General features: G+C 28.0%; 1 protein-coding gene and 1 long non-coding RNA gene across 4 annotated transcripts; one reads left to right on the top strand and one right to left on the bottom strand.

Annotated features, from left to right (window-relative positions):
- Positions 1-7,118: 7,118 nt before the first annotated feature.
- On the bottom strand, positions 7,119-13,754 carry LOC105838924 (farnesyl pyrophosphate synthase). Of its 3 annotated transcripts, none has more exons than XM_036282934.1 (7): positions 13,330-13,754; positions 12,757-12,897; positions 12,476-12,500; positions 8,481-8,659; positions 8,219-8,383; positions 7,682-7,894; positions 7,121-7,599 (listed from the first exon to the last, which is right to left on the bottom strand). In XM_036282934.1, the coding sequence occupies exons 1-7, from the start codon at positions 13,456-13,458 to the stop codon at positions 7,399-7,401; spliced, it is 1,053 nt and encodes a 350-aa protein (XP_036138827.1). In that variant the 5' UTR covers positions 13,459-13,754; the 3' UTR covers positions 7,121-7,398. The 3 variants fall into 3 exon arrangements, with proteins under 3 accessions (XP_012540311.2, XP_036138827.1, XP_036138826.1); XM_036282933.1 differs by having other exon boundaries at positions 8,481-8,613; positions 12,430-12,500; positions 13,330-13,753; XM_012684857.3 differs by lacking the exons at positions 12,476-12,500; positions 12,757-12,897; positions 13,330-13,754 and adding exons at positions 8,943-9,083; positions 9,515-11,221 and having other exon boundaries at positions 7,119-7,599; positions 8,481-8,684.
- A 567-nt stretch (positions 13,755-14,321) lies between these two features.
- On the top strand, positions 14,322-16,210 carry LOC105838928. Its single transcript, XR_001139260.3, has 2 exons — positions 14,322-14,878; positions 15,047-16,210. It is a non-coding gene; the product is annotated as an uncharacterized LOC105838928 (long non-coding RNA).
- The last annotated feature ends 9,480 nt before the right edge of the window (positions 16,211-25,690 follow it).

Here is a 25,690-nt window from a genome sequence, read left to right as displayed (position 1 = left end):
TTTTATATATTATAAATATAAGATTTTTTTATTTAAGTGACAGTAAGAAATTAAATATAAACAAATAACTAAATTATAGAAGTATAAAGGAGAAAAAAATAGATAAAAAGTAGATAAAATAAATTTAATATGGTATATAGATTTTTTTAATGTCTAATTAATATCCGAAGAAAGATTGAGAAATGCAATTAATTAGTGATAAGTTAATAATAGAATAATCACATTTTTTCAAACATAATTGTATAATAAGGAAATCAATGTGTGCAAAATAGTTAAATATGTTAATTGATGTGAAATAATTTAAAATAGAATTAAAATAGAATTGTGACTGCAGTGGTTCGTGAACAGAAACTCATTAAATTATTTTGTAAGATGTCACGGCATTTTAAGGATGTATTGGACTGAAGTTCAAAATGGTACAAAATTGCTAAAAATTTATGAAATTGTTCTTTTAGTTTTCCTAATGTACTGCAAAAAATTGAAAACGCATCCATTAAACAGTTGCTGAGTTATAACTATCTTAATTTTCACTGATTTTACATGGTATCCTTTTCTATCTTATGGAAAAGGACGATTTTGACGGATGAAACAGCTAAAAAAATATAGAAGAAATAGTACCAATGTTTTGAATTTTTTTGTACATCTGGTATATGAATAGATGAAAATATCTGCCAAGTTTCAATTGTCTTCACTACACCGTTTTAAAGAAATAAAATATGACTTGAGATAATTGTGCATTTTCACTGTCAAAAGTTTAAACTCATAAGTGAAAAAAATCGCAAATACGTGAAAACTATCTTTGTAAGAGTAAAAATAAGACTCCAACTATCGTTCAAGTTTCTTACATCTAGATTTACTATGCGTTAGGCGTAGATATTTAAGTATTTCAAATTTCATGCACTTTTTCTAAGATTGTATGTTCGATACACCCTTAAGTGAATTGGAAATTTCAATCAAAGCTGAAACAAATCTTTTTTAACATCAATTTCCTCTGTCTTACGGTTGTAAATTATTTTAATTTTATTTCTATATATGGTGTGTCTCTTTCTCTTTCTCTCTCTCTCTCTCTCTCTCTCTCTCTCTCTCTTTCGGAGAGCACACTATCTATTTAGCCTTCGAAGAGCTACTTGACAACGCTCGCAAGCGTAATAATAACGTCGTTAATAAAGATGTTCTATGTCCTTTATGATACAAACACTTCAGAGGTAGTGTACATATTGTAAAAAAATAAAATAATTCTTGTAAAGTATTACACAGTTTGTAATGAAATTTAAAGTTTTTAGTATTTTATTTCTATAATTAGGCAAATGTAATTTTTTGTTTAATATAAAGATATATTTGCACAATTAGAATTAAGAAAAAAAAAACTAGAAAATTATATATATTTTGACTATGTTGTGAAATTTTTACATAAATTATTTATGAAATTTTGTAAATTTATGTTACAAAGTAATGTCGAATTTATAAATTTATTATATATATACAGGGTGTCTGGTATTTTTTTATGGGATGTTTATGAGCAGGTAGAGCGCATGAAACTGAACAGAAAAGTCCTTACCGTTTTTCCATTTTCGCAATAGTTAACAAGTTAGTGACTTGTAAAATTTTCTGCATTAGCCCGGCCTACCGGCAAATGCAAGCGTGCTGAGCGTCCGGCCGCGGCGGCCGCCCCTCCCCAGCGCTTGAACCTTGAGATTGCTAGGCGCGCGGGGGGAGTTGTTACAACAAGCGACAATGGCTACGCACAAGCGACGCGTAACGCTAAATTCTCCCTTTGAGTTATGATAGTTCCTTACGTTTTTTAATGAAAATAAAATGTTCTAACGACAAAAAGTATGTGTGTACGTGTACATACATGTGTACAAAAAATATCAGTTTTAATGCTTAAAGAAGTGATTACTAAATTTATTTTTTTAATAAATAACAATTATTTTTAATAAAAAATATTTTTTTGATGATAGTCTTAAACGTCGTAAACGGTCATTATAAATTTTAAAAGAAGCTGTTATCATATGCTCGAAACAAAATTTATGCTTCTTCAAAAAACATTAGAAAATTTTATCGATTGAAATGGAAATGACAACCAAATAAAATGTTTGTTTCAACTTTATATTCTTAATTAAAAATTAAATAACTAGGATATTTATATTTTTAATAAAATTAATTCTTGTACGTACATACGCGAGCTAAAGAATAATCACTTTGTGACAGGAAAATGATTATGCCTTAGTTCTGCGATTTTATATCACTATTACTATTTACGCTGATTACTATACATGTACACGTAAAAAAATATGATTCTAGTTTAAAAAAAATCAATTATTCACTTTTAATTGTATTTTTTTTAATAATTATTTTATTTTTAATGACTGAAAAGAGTATTCTGTTGATAATAAACACCACACTTTACATAAAACAAATAATGTTTAACATTTTCGCGTATGTACACACACATACACACACACACACAAATTACACACAAATTACAAACCAATTCTTGAATTAAGGAATAATCATTTTCCTGTCACAAAGTGATTATTCTTTAGCTCGTGTATATATGTATCCCCCCCTCCACACACACACACACACACACACACACACACACACACACACACACACACACACACACACACACACACACACACACATTACAAACTAAAATTTTCTTAAATTAAATAAATATTGTTTATAAGTTTTCAAACATTTAATAAATTCATATATTCGTAAATTTACACGAAGAAAATTTTATAGTAAAATTATGTATGATTTTATTATTTATGATAGTAACCACGAACTGTAAGAAGAAATTTCAGAGAATTATATCATATAAGTAGTGTAAATATTGTCGTAATTTGATGAAAAACATAATAAAAATTTTCATAATTCCTCCTTGGCCCGCGTTTACTATTTATCATAGTAATTTTTACCATAAAGTTTTTTTCGTGTATTATAAATCTATCACGAGGATTAATTTTATTAAAAATATAAATATCCTAGTTACTTAATTTTTAATTAAGAATATAAAGTTGAAACAAACATTTTTTTGTTTGTCATTTCTATTTTAATCGATAAAATTTTCTAATGTTTTTTGAAGAAGCATAAATTTTGTTTCGAGCATATGATAATAGCTCTCTTTTAAAATTTATAATGACAGTTTACGATGTTTAAGACTAGCATGAAAAAAATATTTTTTATTAAAAATAATCGTTATTTATTAAAAAATAAATTTAGTAATCACTTCTTTAAGCATTAGATCTGATATTTTTTGTACACATGTATGTACACGTACACATACTTTTTGTTGTTAGAAAATTTTATTTTCATTAAAAAAGGTAAGGAACTATCAAATATTCAAAAAGGTAAGGAACTATCAAATAATTCAAAGGGAGAATTTAGCGTTACGCGTCGCTTGTGCGTAGTCATTGCTGCTTGTTGTAACAACTCCCCCCGCGCGCCTAGCAATCTCAAGGTTCAAGCGCTAAGGAGGGGCGGCCGCCGCGACCGGGCGCTCAGCGCGCTTGCATTTGTCGGTAGGCCGGGCTAATACAGAAAATTTTACAAGTCACTAACTTGTTAACTATTGCGAAAATGGAAAAACGGTAAGGACTTTTCTGTTCAGTTTCATGCGCTCTACCTGCTCATAAAAATCCCATAAAAAAATACCAGACACCCTGTATATATATATATGTAATATATATATTATATATGTATAAATAATAAGTATATTATTATGGTTTAAGACTATTTGACGGTAATTATGTAGTTATTCGACGTCAAAGATTTGTCGTTGCAGATGATTTTGTAATTTTTAATAGCAATTTTTTCAAAATATTTTATATTATATTTTATATAGAAATTTAATATTTTTATTTATCAGGAATTCTCTCTAGAATTTCAAAATTAAATTATTCAGCACTATTTGGTTTGACATTAATTTTAGAACTTTATTTTATCATAATATTAGGTATGAACTTAGTATCCTATTTTTAATTGTTATTTTAATAGCTGGAAGTATTTCTATACTTTTAAAATTACTCTTGAAAACTAAAGTTGCTAACCTATATTATATGTATACATATTATAAATTATATGTATTATAGAAACATATTTTAGTAATGCCATGTGCTAATAAATGTAGATAATAAGAAAAATTTATAAAAGGATTAAGGAAATCATCTTTTTTATGACAATTATATTTGTTAGAATGTTCAATACGTGTATCCAATGCATAAGAAAAAGAATTGACTATTTCCTTCCATTCAATTTGCTGTATGATCGTGATACTTTCCGCGATTTTTCTCGTGACATTGGTATTATCATATTTTTTAATAATAAGGAGACACCATGTCTTTCTTTCTCTCCTGAAGAACCTCTCATGTTTCCTTATCAAAACAAATGTGAAAGAAAGTTCTAATGTCCTTCTCTCACTTTTCTGTATATCATTTTAGAATATTGCGCGGTCTATAATGAAAACATTTATGTTTTTTTTACGCATTATCTCTTAGTTTTTATATTTTTATAAAATAAATTAATTTTTTAATATTATATAAAAGTAAAGAAAAATGATTAGTGTCGCTATTTAGTAAGACGTATGTAGATTAAGCAATTACATTTTTTATTTTATTGCAACTTGATATTGTACTTTACTGCAATTTGATTTGCAGTTATTGTTCAATATTCATTAATTTTATTAATAATTGAAATAATTTACATTTGTGGTTATTATAAAAAAATATAATATTTTGTAAACACTTTTTAGTTGAAGAAGAGTCGAAATACGACTACATCCGAATCGAAATTTTACTCCTACCTTTTCGACTTTAATCAGACTTTTTGATCTTTTACTTTGTGCTTCAAAATGACAGCTTTCGGAAAAGGTTTCACTTTAAGATTAAAAAAAGGGTTTTGACAAAACCTTTTAAAATTCTTCACAGATCTTATTATAATAGATGAAGTATAATATTAAAAGAGGTCCTATTTGAGATCGATTAAAAGTTTTAAATTAAGCACGAAATGTTTAATTAAGGTCGAAAGTAGGAGTCAAATTTCGACTCGGATATATGATAAAAGCAATGCAATGAGAAAATTACATTTTATCAGTGTTTCGTATTGATCGCTTCTGATGCAATTGTAAATTCTGCAGACAATTCCGATGCAATATCGATTAAATTAAATATATGTCAGATTGAAGACGGAATTCCAGGTTAGATTGCGATGTACATCGTTCATGTTCAATTCAAACCATCCCGACATAGTTAAGTAATAACTGGGAGTGTATGAGAGCAATTTCGAAGGGTTGGACGATAGAGCGAGAGACAATACAGGATGTCCGTATGCATGACGCCGCACCGGTATTCGTCGCGAAGATGTTGAAATCCGGTTAGAACGGGAGTGAATGGCCATTTACGGAAATAGACATTTTCCCCTTGGATTAAACGAGATATTTGACTTCAAACAATCCATTCTCGGGAATATTTATCGAATTAAAATTCGCTTTGATAATTCGTGAAGATTTTATGGCAATAATATGTTTCTGACTTCTATATTAGACCATTGTTTTGTAATCATACAATATTAAATTTGTAATATCAAATAATATTTTGATTTATTCTTAATTAATCCTAAAAGTTGCTTTTTTCCTGTTCAATATCGAATCATTAGTACAAAGAAAATAGTGAATTTAATAAATTGAAAAAGGAGGGTCGGTAAAAAGTGGCGATTTTGGCTTATTAACTAGCGCCTAAAATTCATATATATACATTACCGTTGCTGGTACCCTGCAGAATGCTAAAATATTTTTTTGAAGTTTAAAAACCGATGGGAACTTGGTGAGATTAAAAAATAAAGTACGATGTTATGTTGTAGATTTTCGAATATCTTGCGCAGTATCAAAATAGGTAATTTAATTGCCTTTGTAGAATTATTACTCGACTGGTTATTCCAAGCGTGGTATAAATGTTAACGACTGTCATTCAAATCAGTCATTTTCGAATTATACAATATGAAGAGAAGTCGACGTTAATTTATCGTTTGTTATTTTTATTTGCATTATTAAATTATTTGTTTAAATAATTTTTTGTAGACGTGAAAATAATAAAATAAGGAGAAAAATTTGCTTTTGTATTACATTTTTCAACGAGTAGTATGGCATATAAATGTATGAAATGTACTTACTTAGCTACGGAATCTTTCTCATTTCAGTTGTCTGTTTGATAAGCAGAAAACACCTTTGCTGCTGTATCTTTGAAATTTATTAAAGTTTAATTTAATTTAACGATTTACAACTACGGGTGAAAGGCATTGAGCAAAGTTAATGTGAAATATCCCGTGAAAGGTTAATTGGTCGAAGTTGAGAGATCCATGTCTCAAACATTCTTGTTTTTATTCACATTAGAATATACTATAGCGTGCTGCGCGCGCGCCACATTTAGCATAAAAATCATTAAATATAAATATAATAAAGTGCAATATTTAGTTTTCGAAAAATGAAGAAGTGCCACTTTAAGAGCCCTATTCCAGTATTGACCTTTCTTTAATGTAAAAACTTTTTTATGCATTTATGTATAAACAAATATTATTTTAATAGATTTGTTACATTTCGCTCATTTGCTACAGTAAATTGGAATTCCAAAAATGTTTGAGTTGACAAAAAAGAGAACAGGATTTTTGAAGTTCTTTCTATTGGTAGAATGATATAATCAATCTTTTAAAATTAAAAAAGAAAATGAGAAAAAGAAATTTTGCAATAAGAGTGTTATAAGTTCAAAAAAGAGTTGTTTTTCAGTATTTATTTTTATAATAGAAGAGAATTTAGTACACTGAATAAAGAGCTTATGATATTTTTATTCATTATAAATAGATATTACATCAAAATCACTTTTAAAGATGACATTTTCATAATTTTATAATTCAAAGTTTAATTCTTTAAAACATTTAAACTTATTTCTTGCAAAACCTTGTTTTTTGAATTATATCGTTATCGTAATAAATAATCGATTTGATTAGTCTTTCATATTTTAATTGTTTTTATAAAAGTTATAGTATAAAATATAATATTTTATTATAAAGTTAAAGATTAAAAAATAATAACTTTCTTAAAAAGCTTTTGCAAAATATATAACTTTCTATTAAAAGACAATTTCTATATATAGTCATATAATAATACCAATTTTTATGCCAAGATGATATTCAATTAGGACTTCAATAAAAAATTCTTTACAAAATATTTTAGAAAGTTAAAAAATTATTTTATATTTATAACATTTTAACTGAAATGTAATATTACCTTGTTCATAAAATTCGTATTACTATATTTTTATTAATAATTTTCTTACTATATAGACGCGTTTAAGAAGTAAACAGATATCTGTATAATATCCGTTTATTTTGTTAATGATTTTAGGATATTCTTTTATAAGTTCTTTGTAATGAATTTTGGAGAATATTTTGTAAGGCTTCATACGGTATTTGTTGTATCTTAGCAATTAATAGATTGTACGTCTCTTTTTCGTATATAGAATACGCGTCAGGCAAACCGAGATCAGTGAAGAGCTGTATCACGCGTCTTACTTTTTCCGGATCGGAACGTCCATAACATTCCTGCGCAATAAGGAAAGAAAAAAGGAGAAGGATTAATATAACATCGTTTGATGAAATAATACGTCTAATAAACAATACTCACTTCTATAATTTTACGCTGTTCCGGAGTGGCTCGTTGAAGAGCTGTAACAACTAGCCACGTACATTTTCCCTCTTCTATATCAGTATTATCTTTGCCACAAGCCTCGGGATTTCCAAAGCAAGCTAAATAATCATCTTGAACTTGGAATAAATGTCCAATTTTTAACAAAATAGGTTTTATTTGTCTAAACATCTCTGGATCTTTTATTCCAGCCTGCAACAAGTAATATTTCAAGTAACATATTATTATTAAAATAAAGCAGTCTTTTAGTATATAAAAAATTAAAATACTGATAAAGAGTTTGATAATCATTATTGATAACGTAATTCTAATTAAATGTTCCATTAATAGAATTGAATATTTAGCAATATTTACTAAATAAATTATATTAATAATAACCAAACGCTTACGAAACAGTTACTAAAAATTATTAAATATTTGATTGTATTAACGGAACATTAAAATTATTTTATCAAGGCTTAATAATTATCATCCAGAATTAATTATTATTACTAGACTTTTTTTAACAATACTTACTAAATGCATTGCTGCGTTTATTGGAAAAATATATGTTAAATATGCTGTTTTGTATATAACAAGAGAATTATATCGATCAATTGTAAGTAAGTCTAGATTTGGTTTTTTGCCGAAATTGGTAGAGAGCATATCTATATTTTGCCCTATTGCTGTTTTAAAATAGATCTGTTAAAATATTTTTAACAATTATTCAAAAAGGACAGAAAAATATAAGCTGATATATGTATATTTGCATTTATGAGGGAAAAATATTTTCACTTACATCGTAAAATAATTCTAGTAAATTAATGTAGCATTCTTTTTCCTTGAAGTATTTTTGAATTATATTAAATATTATAGTATATGGAAGCCTACAATCTGTGATAGCCATTAGACCTAGGTCATTGCACCGATACCAACATAGTTGATTACGACGAAATAGCGATCGATCCATGATATCATCTATCATGAGCACACCAATTAAACTCTGTATAACATTAAATGTTTCAATATTGCAATGTATAATGACTATTTTTTAATCTATAGTAATTATAATTGTTTAATAATATAAATATTTCCCCATACTTATATCAATATACTTATGTTAAATTTTAAATCTTATGCCTAGAAGATTCAATTCTATAATATTTTCTATACGTTAGATTTATGGCATAAAATTATGTGAAATGTACAAATTATGAAAGTATCGGATATATGTATATACAAAGGAAAAGAAGTTATGTACCAGTTCTATACACCATGCTAAAATCCGTACTAAATAAAGATTATCTTGTGTAAGTTTATCATTAGGTACCAACAATTTATAGGCATAAATTAATGATAATCCACGATTTTTTTTTCCTTTTGGGACATTATATTGCAATACCTGTGTACAAACAAAAATGTATCAATCTACATATTTTTAAAATTAATAATTTATGGTTTATATTTTATTCTGTTATATTATATATTTCTTACGTGTTATTAAGCACTTTACTTTTCTATTTTTTTAAACCACAATTTTACTGTTTTTACTTTTTGTTTTTTTAAAAATGTATAAAAATTTTTCATGATAAAACAAAAAGCTTTTTCTTTACAAATGTACATTATAATTATTATATACATATAATTAAATGTAATTTTTTAAAGCTTTAAATTATTCATAGTTTATCGTGAAATTTTATATTACATTATTTTTTACGATGTTTAATTATTCTAAAGGAATGTATTTTGAAAGAGATTAGTTAATTTATCGAACGAATTTTTATCACTTTTTACATTTCACATTTTAGATAGCTATTTTAATTAATGACTTACCTTTTCCACCCATTTAGTAATATCTGGATTATTTAAATCCTTAGTCATATCTGTAATATCACGAACAACGTCTGGCCATACTGCCATCATCTCCTGAAGATCTTCTTTGCTTGCTATCGTTTGAGTCATATTGAAATAAATCAATTGTTGTTGTCCAACGTTTTAAAGTTTTACCAAAAGTTGGAAAATGTTATTATGAGTAAATTTACAATGTTAAAATGTGATAAATTATAAGCCGGCTAATTTAATAATAAGAAATGATGAAATCAACGTGTTTATGTCGAATTTTTATTTTTGATACTTTTTTTAAAACATTTTAGATGTTTAACCGTTTTATACTTTACATGGAATTTAGATTGATTTGCAAGAGATGTACAGAAATGTAGACAAAGATAAATTCTACTGAAGTTAATAGTACTCTTCGCTATATATATATATAATCGGTATGTTGAATGAGAATACATATGTATTCCTTTTATGATCAAAACAATTATATATTTATTAATTCAAGCTATTGTCATGTAAATATTGAAATTTTTTAGTTTAATTTTTATCGTACTTGCGAAGATCTATTCGGACTTTTTAAAACGACGTGTGCCACTTTTAAAGTTGGCAATTTATAGCTAATTTATACTTGTTTGCGTGATCTTACACTTTAAAACAACATCTTTAACGTCATTATGACGTCAAAATGACAAATAAAACGTCAGTTTGTTACTCGGAAATTTAAAATTAACCTATAATAAAATATTATGTTCTCTGAAAGTTAAGAATATATAAATACAGAGTATGCATTGTCTTTCTATGTGACTACTTCCTATGATTCAAATGGTATCATATGCCTCTTGGCGATCGATTTGGCTAAAAACGCTTGCACGGAACGTAGAAAGAATTAAATTTAAATTACGCTTGAGGTACTTTTTATAATAATTTTTTTTACAGTATTTCAAGGAAGGGAAAAAAATGTATAATAGATGCTTGTTAGCATCTATTTTATTAATTAATATTAATAATTTTGAATATCAATTTAATATTGTGATATTATTCTGGTTCAAAAAGTTACGTTTAAGACCAAAAGTAGTAGATTTTTGAAGGTGTTTTATGCGCGTGTATACTTGGCGCTGTTTTATACCTTTTTTTAAAAAGTTAGATGTTACAAAATCGCTTTTAAAGATGACATTTTCATAATTTTATAATTTAAAGTTTTAATTATTTGAAACATTTAAACTTGTTTCTTGCAAAACCTTGTTCTTTAAATTGTATCGTTATCGTAACAAATCGATTTGATATTTTTGTATATTTTAATAGTTTTTATAAAAATTGTAGTATAAAATATAAAATTTTATTATAAGGTTAAAGATTAAAAAATAATAACTTTGCAAAATATAGAACTTTGTATACTAAAAGACAATTACTATAGTAATATAATACTACCAATTTTTTTATTACTATAGTAATTTAATAGTACCAATTTTTATGCCAACGTGATATTCAATTAGGACTTCAATAAAAAGATCTTTACAAAATGTTTTAGAAAGTTAAAAAATTTTGTTACATTTATGACATTTTAACTGAAATGTAATATCATCTTGTCCATAAAATTCGTATTATTATATTTTTAGTAATAATTCTCTTACTATTATAGACGCGTTAAAGAAGAATAAACAGATATCTTCATAATATGCGTTTGTTTTGTTAATGTTCTTACGATATTCTTTTATAAGTTCTTTGTAATGAATTTTGGAGAATATTTTGTAAAGCTTCATACGGTATTTGTTGTATCTTAGCAATTAATAGATTGTACGTCTCTTTTTCGTGTATAGAATACGCGTCTGGCAAACCGAGATCAGTGAAGAGCTGTATCACGCGTCTTACTTTTTCCGGATCGGAACGTCCATAACATTCCTGCGCAATAAGGAAAGAAAAAAGGAGAAGGATTAATATAACATCGTTTGATGAAATAATACGTCTAATAAACAATACTTACTTCTATAATTTTACGCTGTTCCGGAGTGGCTCGTTGAAGAGCTGTAACAACTAGCCACGTACATTTTCCCTCTTCTATATCAGTATTATCTTTGCCACAAGCCTCGGGATTTCCAAAGCAAGCTAAATAATCATCTTGAACTTGGAATAAATATCCAATTTTTAACAAAATAGGTTTTATTTGTTTAAACATCTCTGGATCTTTTATTCCAGCCTGCAACAAGTAATATTTCAAATAATATATTATCATTAAAATAAAACAGTTTTTTTGTATATAAAAAATTAAAATACTGATAAAGAGTTTGATAATAATCATTATTGATAACGTAATTCTAATTAAATGTTCCATTAATAGAATTGAATATTTAGCAATATTTACTAAATAAATTATATTAATAATAACCAAACGCTTACGAAACAGTTACTAAAAATTATTAAATATTTGGATGTATTAACGGAACATTAAAATTATTTTATCAAAGCTTAATAATTATCATCCAAAATTAATTATTATTACTAGACTTTTTTTAGTATACTTACTAAATGCATTGCTGCGTTTATTGGCAAAATATATGTTACATATGCTGTTTTGTGTATAACAAGAGAATTATATCGATCAATTGTAAATAAGTCTAGATTTGCCTTTTTGCCGAAATTGGTAGAGAACAAATCTACATTTTGGCCCACTGTTGTTTTTAAGTAGATCTGTTGAAATATTTTTAATTATTATTCAGAAAGGAAAAAAAATGAGCTGATATATATTTACATTTATAAGGGAAAAAATATTTTTACTCACATCGTGAAATAATTCTAATAAATTAATGTAGCATTCTTTTTTCTTGAAGTATTTTTGAATTATATAATATATTATAGCATATACAAGCCTACAATCTGTGATAGCCATTAGACCTAGGTCATTGCACCGATACCAACATAGTTGATTACGACGAAATAGCGATCGATCCATGATATCATCTGTCATGAGCCAAGCAGTTATATTCTGTATAACATTAAATATCTCAATATTGCAATGTATAATGACTATTTTTTAATCTATAGTAATTGTAATTGTTTAATAATATAAATATTTCCCCATACTTATATCAATATATTTATGTTAAATTTTAAATCTTATGCCTTTAGAAGATTTACTTCTATAGTATTTTCTGTACGTTAGATTTATGACATAAAATTATGTGAAATTTACAAATTATGAAAGTATCGCATATATATACAAAGGAAAAGAAGTTATGTACCAGTTCCATACACCATGCTAAAATCCGTATTAAATAAAGGTTATCTTGTGTAAGTTTATCATTAGGTACCAACAACTTATAGGCATAAATTAATGATAATCCACGATTTTTCTTTCCTTTTGGGACATTATATTGCAATACCTGTGTACAAACAAAAATCTATCAATCTACATATTTTTTAAATTAATGATTTATGCTTTATATTTTATTCTGTTATATTATATATTTTTTATGTGTTATTAAGCGCTTTACTTTTTTCTATTTTTTTTACCACAATTTTATTGTTTTTATTTTTTGTTTTTTTAAAAATGTATAAAAATTTTTCATGATAAAACAAAAAGCTTTTTCTTTACAAATGTACATTATAATTATTATATACATATAATTAAATGTAATTTTTTAAAGCTTTAAATTATTCATAGTTTATCGTGAAATTTTATATTACATTATTTTTTACGATGTTTAATTATTCTAAAGGAATGTATTTTGAAAGAGATTAGTTAATTTATCGAACGAATTTTTATCACTTTTTACATTTCACATTTTAGATAGCTATTTTAATTAATGACTTACCTTTTCCACCCATTTAGTAATATCTGGATTATTTAAATCCTTAGTCATATCTGTAATATCACGAACAACGTCTGGCCATACTGCCATCATCTCCTGAAGATCTTCTTTGCTTGCTATCGTTTGAGTCATATTGAAATAAATCAATTGTTGTTGTCCAACGTTTTAAAGTTTTACCAAAAGTTGGAAAATGTTATTATGAGTAAATTTACAATGTTAAAATGTGATAAATTATAAGCCGGCTAATTTAATAATAAGAAATGATGAAATAAACGTGTTTATGTCGAATTTTTATTTTTGATACTTTTTTTTAAAACATTTTAGATGTTTAACCGTTTTATACTTTACATAGAATTTAAATTGATCTGCAGGAGATGTACAGAATGTAGATAAAGAAAAATTCTACTGAAGTTAATAGTACATTTTGCTATATATATATATAATCGGTATGTTGAATGGGAATACATATGTATTTTTTTTATGATCAAAACAATTATATATTTATTAATTCAAGCTATTGTCATGTAAATGTTGAAATTTTTTGGTTTAATTTTTATCGTACTTGCGAAGATCTATTCGGATTTTTTAAAACGACATGTGCCACTTTTAAAGTCGGCAACGAGCTAATTTATACTTGTTTGCGTGATCTTACACTTTAAAGTAACATCTTTAACGTCATTATGACGTCAAAATGACAAATAAAACGTCAGTTTGCTACTCGGAAATTTACAATTAACCTATAATAAAATATCTTGTTCTTTGAAGATTAAGAATATATAAATACAGAGTATGCATTGTCTTTCTATGTGATTACTTCTTATGATTCAAATGGTATCATATGCTTCTTGGCGATCGATTTGGCTAAAAACGCTTGCACCGAACGTAGAAAGAATCAAATTTAAATTACGCTTGAGGTACTTTTTATAATAATTTTTTTTTACAGTATTTCAAGGAAGGGAAGAAATATATAATAGATGCTTGTTAGCATCTGTTTTATTAATTAATATTATTAATAATTTGAATATCAATTTAATATTGTGATATTATTCTGGTTCAAAAAGTTACGTTTAAGATCAAAATTAGTAGCACAAAGTTCAAAGAATTAGAAAATGTATATAAAATCATATAAGAAATATTATTGAACACTAAATCTCTGCTATGACTTTATTGACCTATCTCTTCTTCTCTCTATTTTTCTCTTTCTTTTTTCTTGAATTCAGTTGTAATAGCGCAACAAAGTTCTCGCTGTTTTTTTTTGATGAAAATGCAATTTCATTGTGAAAAAATGGTTACAAATGAATTATTCAAAGTATTGCCCATCGCTAGCGACAACTTTTTCCCATCTTTCTGGCAGAGCTCAAATACCGTGACGGTAGAAGTGTTAGTCTTTTGAGGCTATTCACGAATCAAGCCATTTTGAGATGTTTTCATATGAGCGGAACTGCTGATCAGCCAGACCATGTGCCATCGAACGGAACAAGTAATAATCGGACGGCGCAATATCTGGGGAATATAGCGGGTGGAGTAGGACTTCCCATTTGAGCGTTTCCAAGTAGGTTTTAACGGCTTTGACAACGTGAGGCCGAGCGTTGTCATGCTGTAGAATCACTTTTTCGTGCCTCTGCTCATATTGTGGCCGCTTTTCGCGCAGTGCTCGGCTCAATCGCATCAATTGAGTTCGATACCGTTCCCCAGTGATGTTTTCATTTGGTTTCAACAGCTCATAATAAATAACATCGCCCTGTTCCCATCAAAAACGCGAACGGTCGTCAACATCGAAATAACCGTCTTTGAAGCGATGGAACCAATCACGGCACATTGTTTCACTTGGAGTAGCATCTCCGTAAACTTTTTGGAGTTCTCGATGCGCTTCAGCCGCCGTTTTCTTCGAATGAAAGAAGAAAAGCAACACTTCCCGCAAATGACGATTATTTGGCACAAAATCAGACATTTTCACACAACCAAAAGTATATGATGCAAAAACAAAATCACTAATGTGTCAAAGCGGTTTGTTTACCATATGTCTAAGCTTAGTTTATGACGTTTTGGATATGTCACAATCGATCAGCGTTTATTGCTGGAGTCATCTTTTGAAAAACAGCGAGAATTTAGTTGCGCACCTAATACATGACAGTTTTATGTCAATTATGAGTTTAATTAATTTTATCCAAGCATGTATTAAAAATGTATTTAAAAAGCATGTAGATTAAAAAAAATTGTATAACTATAACTTTAAATACACACACATACACACACAATATTAAAAACTGTATTAAATTAAAATTAAAATCCAAAATGCAAAGTATTGCAAATTAAAAATTTTCTAATTGTATATTAGACGAGTATTTGATTGAAGGAAAACTTTTAAAGTTGTCCTGGTATTTGTCTTGGTAACTTGTTTTTCTAATCATTTCTCCTATAATGTTGCGGTATATTGTTTCTGAGTACCGGTACTAGGATAACCGTTCGATATTTTTAATATTTGTTTACAGTTTTTTAAAGCCTAAAATGAGCAGAAAATTCTGATATAATTGATTTTTTGTTTGTTTTATTTATTAGTGGGGGCGTCACGTGAAGCTAGCACTCTCACTTTTGATTTTAATTTCTTGTAACCGGGTAGGAGTAACAAATTCGGGACTACGGCAGAAAATTAGGAGATAATTAGCAGAAAATTATACGGTAGATCCGAATTTTCTTTAGTGGTGGGTTGCTAGATTCACTGACGTTAATTACTCATGTGATCATCAAGATTATATGCGAGTCGAATAATTATCACGATTCGTCGTGTTTACTCATTCACTACATTGTACATTATCTAAGGTGTTTTTATACCGATCTGGCTTTTCCGTTCGAGCAATAAAGGAACTTTCCCTTGGCTCGAATATTATTTGTGTCATTATTTACTTTACCCAAAAGAGTAATACCGAGACTTGTCCGTAAGGAAGGTTTCGACGATATAATCATTATTAAATTATTCGTCAATTTTAATTGTAATATTATGTATCATTTGTTTGCTTGGGGTATATTTCAAAATCGACGAATATGCGATGCACAGTTTGCATCAGAGCTGGAGATTGTAGAAATTTATACAAAAAAGTATTCTTAGACTTTAAGATCATTTGCAAACTTATATTAGCTCTTTCATCTTTATGTTGTCATTTTTAGGCACTAAAATGCCAGTCTTAAGTCTGGAAATCTGTAGACAATTTAGGTGAAGGGAAACCTATTATTGTAGCAAGCTGGATTTCTATGTAAATTATACCGTCCTCAAAAGTCTATTTTTGTACAAAATATTTTTAATTTGACACTACAAATGTACGAAATTTTAATAAAATTTTTTTTGCCCCAAAAAGAACAAAAAGTTTATTTTCTCTACAAATGTAATGATATGAAGAAAATGCCCCAACTATGAAAATGGATGTTCATGAACTAAAACATCTACTTTTACAAATAATTATTTGAACCAATATTACAAATAAATTTTTTAATATAAATTTTACTACAAAAACTTGTCGTCGCTAAACCAAATAATTTGTCAGCTGTCTTTCTTTTTTTTGTGCGTGCATTAGAATGTGTGAGTGCGCGCGTGCATGCGCGCGCGCGGGTGTGTGTATGTGTGTATGTGTGTTAGTATATAATCTTGTTTATAAGGAAGCGATTTTTAATATCTCAATCTTTTTTGCGTGCGTACGTTCGAATATGTCTCTTTTTCTCTCTTTCTCTCTTTTTTTCTCAAGCGTACGTGTATAATGTTATACGTAGATAATGCCATTACGATTTCTATGATAAAAAATTCTAATTTTAAGTAATTATTATTTTATTATGTAAGTTAGATTGTAAGAAAGCGATTTTGTATTAAAGCAAATTATTTGGTTTAGCGGCGCCAAGTTTTTATAGTAAAATTTGTATTAAAATATTTATTTGTAACAAGATGATTTTATTCGACACGACTGGCCATATTTGTTAAATAGCTCTTTCACAATGTTTCGATCATAGTTTTTGATCCTTCTCAAGTAATGAACGTTTAAACTTACAAAGCTACACTTAAGGCATTGTGTCCAAAACAAGCCCGAAAATTTGAAGAGTAAATTAACAAAAAAACTCAATATAAAAAACGCCGCGATATTATTATAAGTTAAAAGTTATAAATTCAAGGATTACAATCTTACGTGTTTCGTGTGTCATGTGAGAGATACGATTATACATAATTTAAGACTTAAATTTTAAGTCGATGATCTCGTCTAATACCGTAAATTTTAAGTCGGTCGCACAAGTACGTCAATGTTGAGACACAGGCAAATAACGACTGAGGCAGCACGGATTTATACTAGCACGGATTTAAGTTGTTTTTATTATTATGTCGTATGTTTCGGTTAAGAGATCAGTGTCTCTTTGCAAATTGATCGTATTGTTATGTTTCTTGATAAAAAACATTTCGGCTATTTCTCTTTTACGCGTATGTTTTTCTTTGTGTGAAATTTCAGGATTAGACTAATCAAAATCATGGCCCAGAGACATACACTTACCATAGAGTGGTTGTCAATATGCTTTTTAATATCGACTTTGTGTTCTTTAATACGAGTTTATAAAGTTCTCTTTGTTTGTCCTATATAGGTGGAACTGCATTGCAAGCAATTAATTTTATATACAATTTCCGTTTGCTTGTCAGGATCCAACTTATCTTTCCCTAGCTTTCTTTATAATGCAATCAAGTTTTTTTTTGGACTGTACAGTACGTTAAATCCACAATCCCTCAACACACGAAATTATTGCTAAGTCCTTTTGCATACGAAATAGTTATGTATGCTTTATTATCTACAATGGTTGTTTTATTATTATCATTAAACTTATGTATATTATTACAATGTTCCAATTTATTTAATCACTTATTGATCTGTTTATTAATCATGTTTATGGGATAACGAATATTTAACAGAGGATGTTTTGGACTAGGTTAATATTATAATCATGAATTATAGGACTGGAAAATAATACAGCATGATCAATTAAATTAGTCATAGTGTTTAATTTATATTTATGTGGATGGTTGGAAAAATAATTGATATAGCGGCCAGAGAACATGGTTTTTCTATACCAATTAGTCAATAACTTATTACCATTTTTGATAATTGCTATATCTAAAAAATTAATAGAATTGTTATTTTCAGTTTCGTCCGTAATTTCAACCGTGGATGGTACCGGAATCGTTAAGTACATTAAGTACATTATTAACTTTGGATTTTGGGACTATTGCAAAAATGTCATCTACGTATCTATAAAAGACAGGGATTGAGAAATCGAGAGTACCGAGACAACAATCCTCGAGATCACTCAATATTAGCGAGAATCGGTGGGAGCGGAGACCCTACAGGGCTACCAAAGATCTGGTCATAGAATTGTCTATTGAATACGAAACTAATAGAACTAACAATTAAATTAATTGCATATAAAAACTGGGGTAAACTAAATAGAGTTACTTTTAAAATATACATTAATTGTAAATACGTAGGTTTATCGATGATGTCGCCGTCATATCAAGATTTGATCAGATTATTGAATTTGTTTGTGATTTTTTTGATAGGTTCTTTATTTATTTTAATGTATGTGGTTATATCGTTAAGTAAATCTATTATTTGGTTGATGTAAGCATTTTTGTCCATGATTACCGTTACCTGACTTTTATCAGTTTTGGTGACAACAATATCATTTGTGCGCAAGAACTTATTACGTTTTTTGACCTCGTTGGAGATGTGTCTATCGACATAATTTACACGTTTTGTTTTAACGAAGAATTGTTGAACTGCCTTAGCCACAAGGTCACGAGTTTTATCGAGTTTTATTTTCCGATTATTTACAATGCAGTTCCACCTATATAGGACAGACAAAGAGAACTTTAGAAACTCATTTTAAAGAACACAATGCCGATATTAAGAAACATATTGACAACCACTCTGTAGTGAGTGAGCACCGTATGTCTCTGGACCATGATTTTGATTGGCCTAATTCTGAAATTTTAAGAAAAACATATGCATGAAAGAGAAATAGCCGAAATGTTTTTATCAAGAAACATAACAACACGATCAATTTGCAAAGGAACCACCGATCTCGTAACCGGGACATACGACATAATAATAAAAGCAACTTAAATTCGTGCTAACATATCACTGACACACAGTCGTTATTTGCTTGTGTCTCAACATTGACGTGCTTGTGCGAATGACTCAAAACTTACGGTATTAGACGAGATTATCGACTTAAATTATGTATAATTGTATCTTCCACATGACACACGAAGCACATAAGATTGTAACCCTTAAATTTAACTTTTAACTTATAATAATGATGCAGCGTATATTGAGTTTTTTGTTAATTTACTCTTCAGATTTTCGGGCTCGTTTTAGACACAATGTCTTAGGTATGGCTTTGTAATTTTATTATTCATTACTTGAGAAAAAAAACTATGGTCGAAACATAAAGATGCTATTTAACAAATTTGGCCAGTTGTGGCGAATAAAATCATCTTGTTAATTATTTACTGGCGAAGAGAAGAACCATTCAATTTACTTGTAATATTTGTACAAATAATTAATTGTGAAAGTGGATGTTTTAGTTCGTATAAACATCTATTTTCATAGTTTGCACATTTTTTTCATACCTTTACTTTTGCAGAGAAAATAAATTTTTTGTTTTTTTGGAGGAAGGGGGGACAGTTTTATTAAAATTTCGTACATTTGTAGTGCTAAATTAAAATTATTTCGTACAAAAATAGATTTTTGAAGATGTTTTATGCGCGCGTATACTTGGCGCTTTTTTATACCTTTTTTTAAGAAGTTAGATATACAAAATCGCTTTTAAAGATGACATTTTTATAATTTTGTAATTTAAAGTTTTAATTATTTGAAACATTTAAACCTGTTTCTTGCAAAATTTTGTTTTTTAAATTGTATCGTTATCGTAACAAATAATGGATTTGATTATTTTTTTATATTTTAATAGTTTTTATAAAAATTGTAGTTTAAAATATAAAATTTTATTATAAAGTTAAAGATTAAAAAATAATAACTTTTGCAAAATATATAACTTCGTATACTAAAAGACAATTACTATAGTAATATAATACTACCAATTTTTTTATTACTATAGTAATATAATAGTACCAATTTTTATGCCAACGTGATATTTAATTAGGACTTTAATAAAAAGGTCTTTACAAAATGTTTTAGAAAGTTAAAAAATTTTGTTACATTTATGACATTTTAACTGAAATGTAATATCATCTTCTCCATAAAATTCGTATTATTATATTTTTAGTAATAATTCTCTTACTATCATAGACGCGTTAAAGAAGAATAAACAGATATCTTCATAATATGCGTTTGTTAGGTGTTTAACCGTTTTATACTTTATATTGAATTTAAGTTGATCTGCAGGAGATGTACATACAGAATGTAGATAAAGAAAAATTCTACTGAAGTCAACACTACTCTTCGCTATATATATTGTATATGTATATAATCGGTATGTTGAATGAGAATACATATGTATATTTCTTTTATTATCAAAACAATTATATATTTATTAATTCAAGCTATTGTAATGTAAATGTTGAAATTTTTTAGTTTAATTTTTATCGTACTTGCAAAGATCTATTCGGACTTTTTGAAACGACGTGTGCCACTTTTAAAGTCAGAAACGGGCTAATTTATACTTGTTTGCGTGATCTTACACTTTAAAATAACATCTTTAACGTCATTATGACGTCAAAATGACAAATAAAACGTCAGTTTGCTACTCGGAAATTTAAAATTAATCTATAATAAAATATTTTGTTCTCTGAAGGTCAAGAATATATAAGTACAGAGTATGCATTGCCTTTTTTTGTGATTACTTCCTATGATTCAAATGGTATTATGTGCCTCTTGGCGATCGATTTGGCTAAAAACGCTTGCACGGAACGTAGAAAGAATTAAATTTAAATTACGCTTGAGGTATTTTTTATAATAATTTTTCTTTACAGTATTTCAAGGAAGGGAAAAAATATATAATAGATGCATGTTAACATCTATTTTATTAATTAATATTATTAATAATTTGAATATAAGTTTAATACTGTGATATTATTCTGGTTCAAAAAGTTACATTTAAGACCAAACGTAATAGCACAAAGTTCAAAGAATTAGAAAATGTATATAAAATCATATAAGAAATATTATTGAGCACTAAATCTCTGCTATGACTTTATTGACCTATTTTTTCTTCTCTCTATTTTTCTCTTTTTTTTTTGTTGAATTTAATTGTATTATACATGACAGTTTTATCTCATTTATGATTTTAATTAATTTTATCCAAGCATGTATTAAAAATATTGTATAACTATAATTTTAAATACACACCCACATACACCCACAATAACTATAATTTTAAATACACACACACATACACCTACAATATTAAAAACTGTATTAATTTAAAATTAAAATCCAAAATGCAAATTTTCTTCTATTATTTTAAAATAAGAAGTGTGTATAAATAATTATGCTAGCACAAAGTTACTATTTCTGAAAAAATTAAAAAATAATTAAATTTTAAAGTATACGCGTGAAATAAAATAAACAATGTAACCAGATAAAATTATTTTAAGAGTATTTTTGTTACGCAGAAATAGATTTAAGTGCATGGAAAGGCATATAATAATTTTAAGTAAAAGGTATTAACGTAAGAAATATACATTTTTTGAATATGGTTTTTCTACAAATAATATTAAAAAGTTTTATAAATTAAAATAAAATTTGTACACCCTATTATTCTCTTATTATTATGCTTTATTAAAGATATTATAAAATATAAAACATTATGTGTGCATGTGTGTGCATACGCGCGCGCACGTATATGTGTGTGTATGTGTGTAACTTAAGTCTAAACTCAGCACAGTCATAGAAAAGAAATAAAATAAAACAAAAATTTTTTATGTTAGTATTTTAACATTAACATTATTACGAGTGTCAATATTATTTACGTATACGTCAATTTTAATTGTAATATTATGTATTAGTGTTTGCTTGGGGTGTGTCTCAAGATCGATGAATATGCGGTGCACAGTTTGCGTCAGAGCTGGAGATTGTAAAAATTCATACAAAAAAGTATTATTAGATTTTAAGATCATTTGCAAACTTATATTAGCTCTTTCATTTTTATGTTGTCATTTTTAGTCAATAATATGCCAGTCTTAAGTCTAAAAATTTGTAGACAATTAAGGTGAAGGGAAACCTATTATTGTAGCAAGCTGGACTTCTATGTAAATCATATTGTTGGTAGTTTCTATGAGACGCTATTTACGGAATAATTAGAAACTTGACGATTTGGTTAAACTAAACACAGAGCTCAAAGGAGCGAAAACAGACCTTCTCAAAACACGAGTAGAGAGGTTAACTAATGTAAGAGAAAGATCGATGCATTACAATTAATGTTAGAGTTTACGATTAAAAAAATTTTTTAATATTAAAGTGTTTAATATTAAACTTCCCGATTCGACTTTTTTTTATCCCGTAATGATTTTACGTAATCAAGAGGCAGAAGATAGTATCTCGCGTTAAGTTAATGCGTAAATTTCAGTATGGTTTATTACAGTTATTATGCGAGATGAACGCGGCTCATACATTCTTTTATCTCATCAATGGCTGTAACAATTGATTTTAAGTTTTGATAATTAAGTTAAATCGATATCGAATAAATGTAAAATCTTTTCGTTGCTTGACGTTTATCCGTTATATTTATTTGCTACTCTGGGAAAAATAGTTCTCCGAAAATACGGTTATAACCTACTTTGGGTTATATTAAGTAATCAAATTATGTGGATTGTTTAAAAGATAAAAAATAATAAAAGGGCGATTTGCTTTGAAAAAAATTAGATTTGTAAATATAATTAATATATGTAATTAATTTTATAATTATTATTTACACTTTTAGTCAGAAATTAAAAAAAATAACATTAAAAAGGACTTGTTTAATCAGAAATACTACATGAGATATAATAATTTAAATAAAAGTTGAATCGTTTGGATATTGAGGGAGTTCCGCTGCTAAATCAAAATGAACAAATTTTTATGAAATTTTGTTTAATGAACTTAAGAGAAGTTCAAATTAGTGATATAAATTGACTGTCAAAATTTATAAAAATCTGAACTAGCTAGTTATTTAGATATTAAATATTTTATTAACATGGGCTCTTATGGAAATCGATGAATTTTCACGATTTTTCAGTTTTTATTGTCGTATTAAACATATAATGAACAGATGTTAGTTAAATTTTACAATAATACATCTTAGCTGTCCAGAAAAGTACTGTTAAATTTTTGAAACGATGAACTTGCTCGTTTGAGTGAAATAATTGATAAGATAAAAAACGTTTACAATAATCGAAGTAATACAGCACGTAAGTGTGGTAAATGTGTTCTAGTGATATAATATGAATTTCAAATTGTTGTATTTAGTTATTTAAGGGTGAAAAACGTTTATTCTCAATTTTTTTAAAAATTGAGAATAAACATTTTTCACTATTCTAAAGTTTAGACCATATTCAGCAAAAAAGGCAACAAAATGGTCATTTGAATTTTTTTTTTCTTGAACCCCTGTACCACTTGTTGTGCCGAGCCTGAGCAGAGGAACTCTCTTAAATATCTACAATATTTTAAAATATATATTGATACATAGTTTACATTTTCAGAGAACGAATTTTGTGATGCACTATTGTATACAGAATTTTCTTTTAGAATTTACCCTTAAAATTGTATCGTGAGATAATTTTTTTTTTTTGAAGAATTTTATATGATTTTCTATGATTTATTATCTACCACGCTAAAATGTAAAATACGTTTTATAAAATTTGATGTGATATAAAATATATATGCATAAATATGATAAAATTCTTCGAAAAATACCATGTAATTTCGACTATCAATGATTTTGAGGGTAAATTTTAAGAGAAAGCTTCCCTGTATAATAATTAATGATTCGTGGATGCTTACAAAAACTAATTTACAAAATCTGTTGGACGGTTGTTTCTAAATTAAACGACCAAGTGACGAGAAAATATTGAAAACTAATAAAACAAGTTTGTCTTCATCGTTCGTCATACCGGCGCTTGCAAATTTAAATCCGTTACCGGATAGGTATTGGTCATTTATTAAAGTGTGTTATAACAACGTGTGAATTCAAGTATGATACAATCCGGAAGTGCACGTTGGAATCTTTTTACACTGTAGCGCTAAGGGGTTAAACGACCGAACGTCGAAGAATAAAGTAGAAAAGTAGATCGTGCTTCGCTTGCATTCCGTAGAAATTGAGCTTGCGGAGAACGCCGATGGTTTTATTAGTTTGTTCTCATTTTTCTTTCCCACTATTTTTCACCCATTCTTTTTTTTCCATGCGTTTGTCGTATTTTAGATCTGTCGCGAATAACTTCTCAGCTGTATCAGTAAAATACGGTATGTCCAACGAATTAATGTGAATATAAATACGTATACATATACTCAAACAACGAGCAAATGTACATCTCAAAAGAAATAACGAGTTTGTGTCTAGTAAAGACTTTGAGGAAAGCAAGTTTGAAATTTTAATCCGCCGCGTTTTCAAAGAACTTTAATTTAAAAACTGATTTCTCTCCTTTTGAAAAATGATTAGTTAAAATAAAAAATAATTATATACACTCTATTAGTATATGTGTACCTTATACTTTTCATTCCATTTTTCTTCCCCTGTAAACTCTTCGGTAAATTTTTTTATTTAGAAAAGTAATTAATTTTGAAAATTGCCAACTTTCTCAACTAGTATTGTTCTATTACGTTGGATCGTGAAGTCTTCAGCAGAAATGAGTGCAGTGTAATCCCGCTTCTTCGCCGCGTTTTTCTTTCTTTTTTTCTCAAAGCGGAGCCCGATAACTTTAGAAGAACGGCAAGTCCTCTCGTATCCAGCCGTGACTCAAACTCGCATAGGTACCGGGCGCGTTTACTCGCTCCTTCATCCCCTTTTTCCTTCTCAGCGAACTTCTCGGCGAAGTGCCGAAGTAATATCGACGAATTAGCAGCGACCGGGCGTTAACCGATGATATCATCCCTTCGTACCCGTCGCCGACTTTTCATTGGCATCCGCGATATCTCGGAAGTCAATTTTGACTTTCTCCATTCTCTGGCGATAAGCGTCTGTCGTAAGTTCGATAGTCCGTCACGCGATAGTAAATTCCATTCTATGAGAGATGTAGTCTGCTGTCGGCAACCGGGGAAACCCGAGAAATCCTTCTAATTTGATGCAGTGCGAGCGATCTTACGACGGAATAAAATTTTTATTCTTCCGATCGCACGAATGTCAT

This window comes from Monomorium pharaonis, chromosome 2 (genome assembly GCF_013373865.1).
Source record: "Monomorium pharaonis isolate MP-MQ-018 chromosome 2, ASM1337386v2, whole genome shotgun sequence".
Lineage (NCBI taxonomy): Eukaryota > Metazoa > Arthropoda > Insecta > Hymenoptera > Formicidae > Monomorium > Monomorium pharaonis.
The sequence above is the reverse complement of the archived record's forward strand: the minus strand, read 5'-3'. Positions and strand labels throughout refer to the sequence as shown.

Excerpts from the sequence above, each read along its gene's own strand:
- LOC105838924 (XM_036282934.1), bottom strand. The coding sequence starts at position 13,458 with ATGACTCAAACGATAGCAAGCAAAGAAGATCTTCAGGAGATGATGGCA. Across the intron at positions 8,384-8,480 it reads TACTAGAATTATTTTACGAT|ATCTATTTTAAAACAGCAAT; the intron begins GTAAGTGAAAAT and ends ATATTTTAACAG. Across the intron at positions 7,895-8,218 it reads TAAACGCAGCAATGCATTTA|GCTGGAATAAAAGATCCAGA; the intron begins GTAAGTATTGTT and ends TACTTGTTGCAG.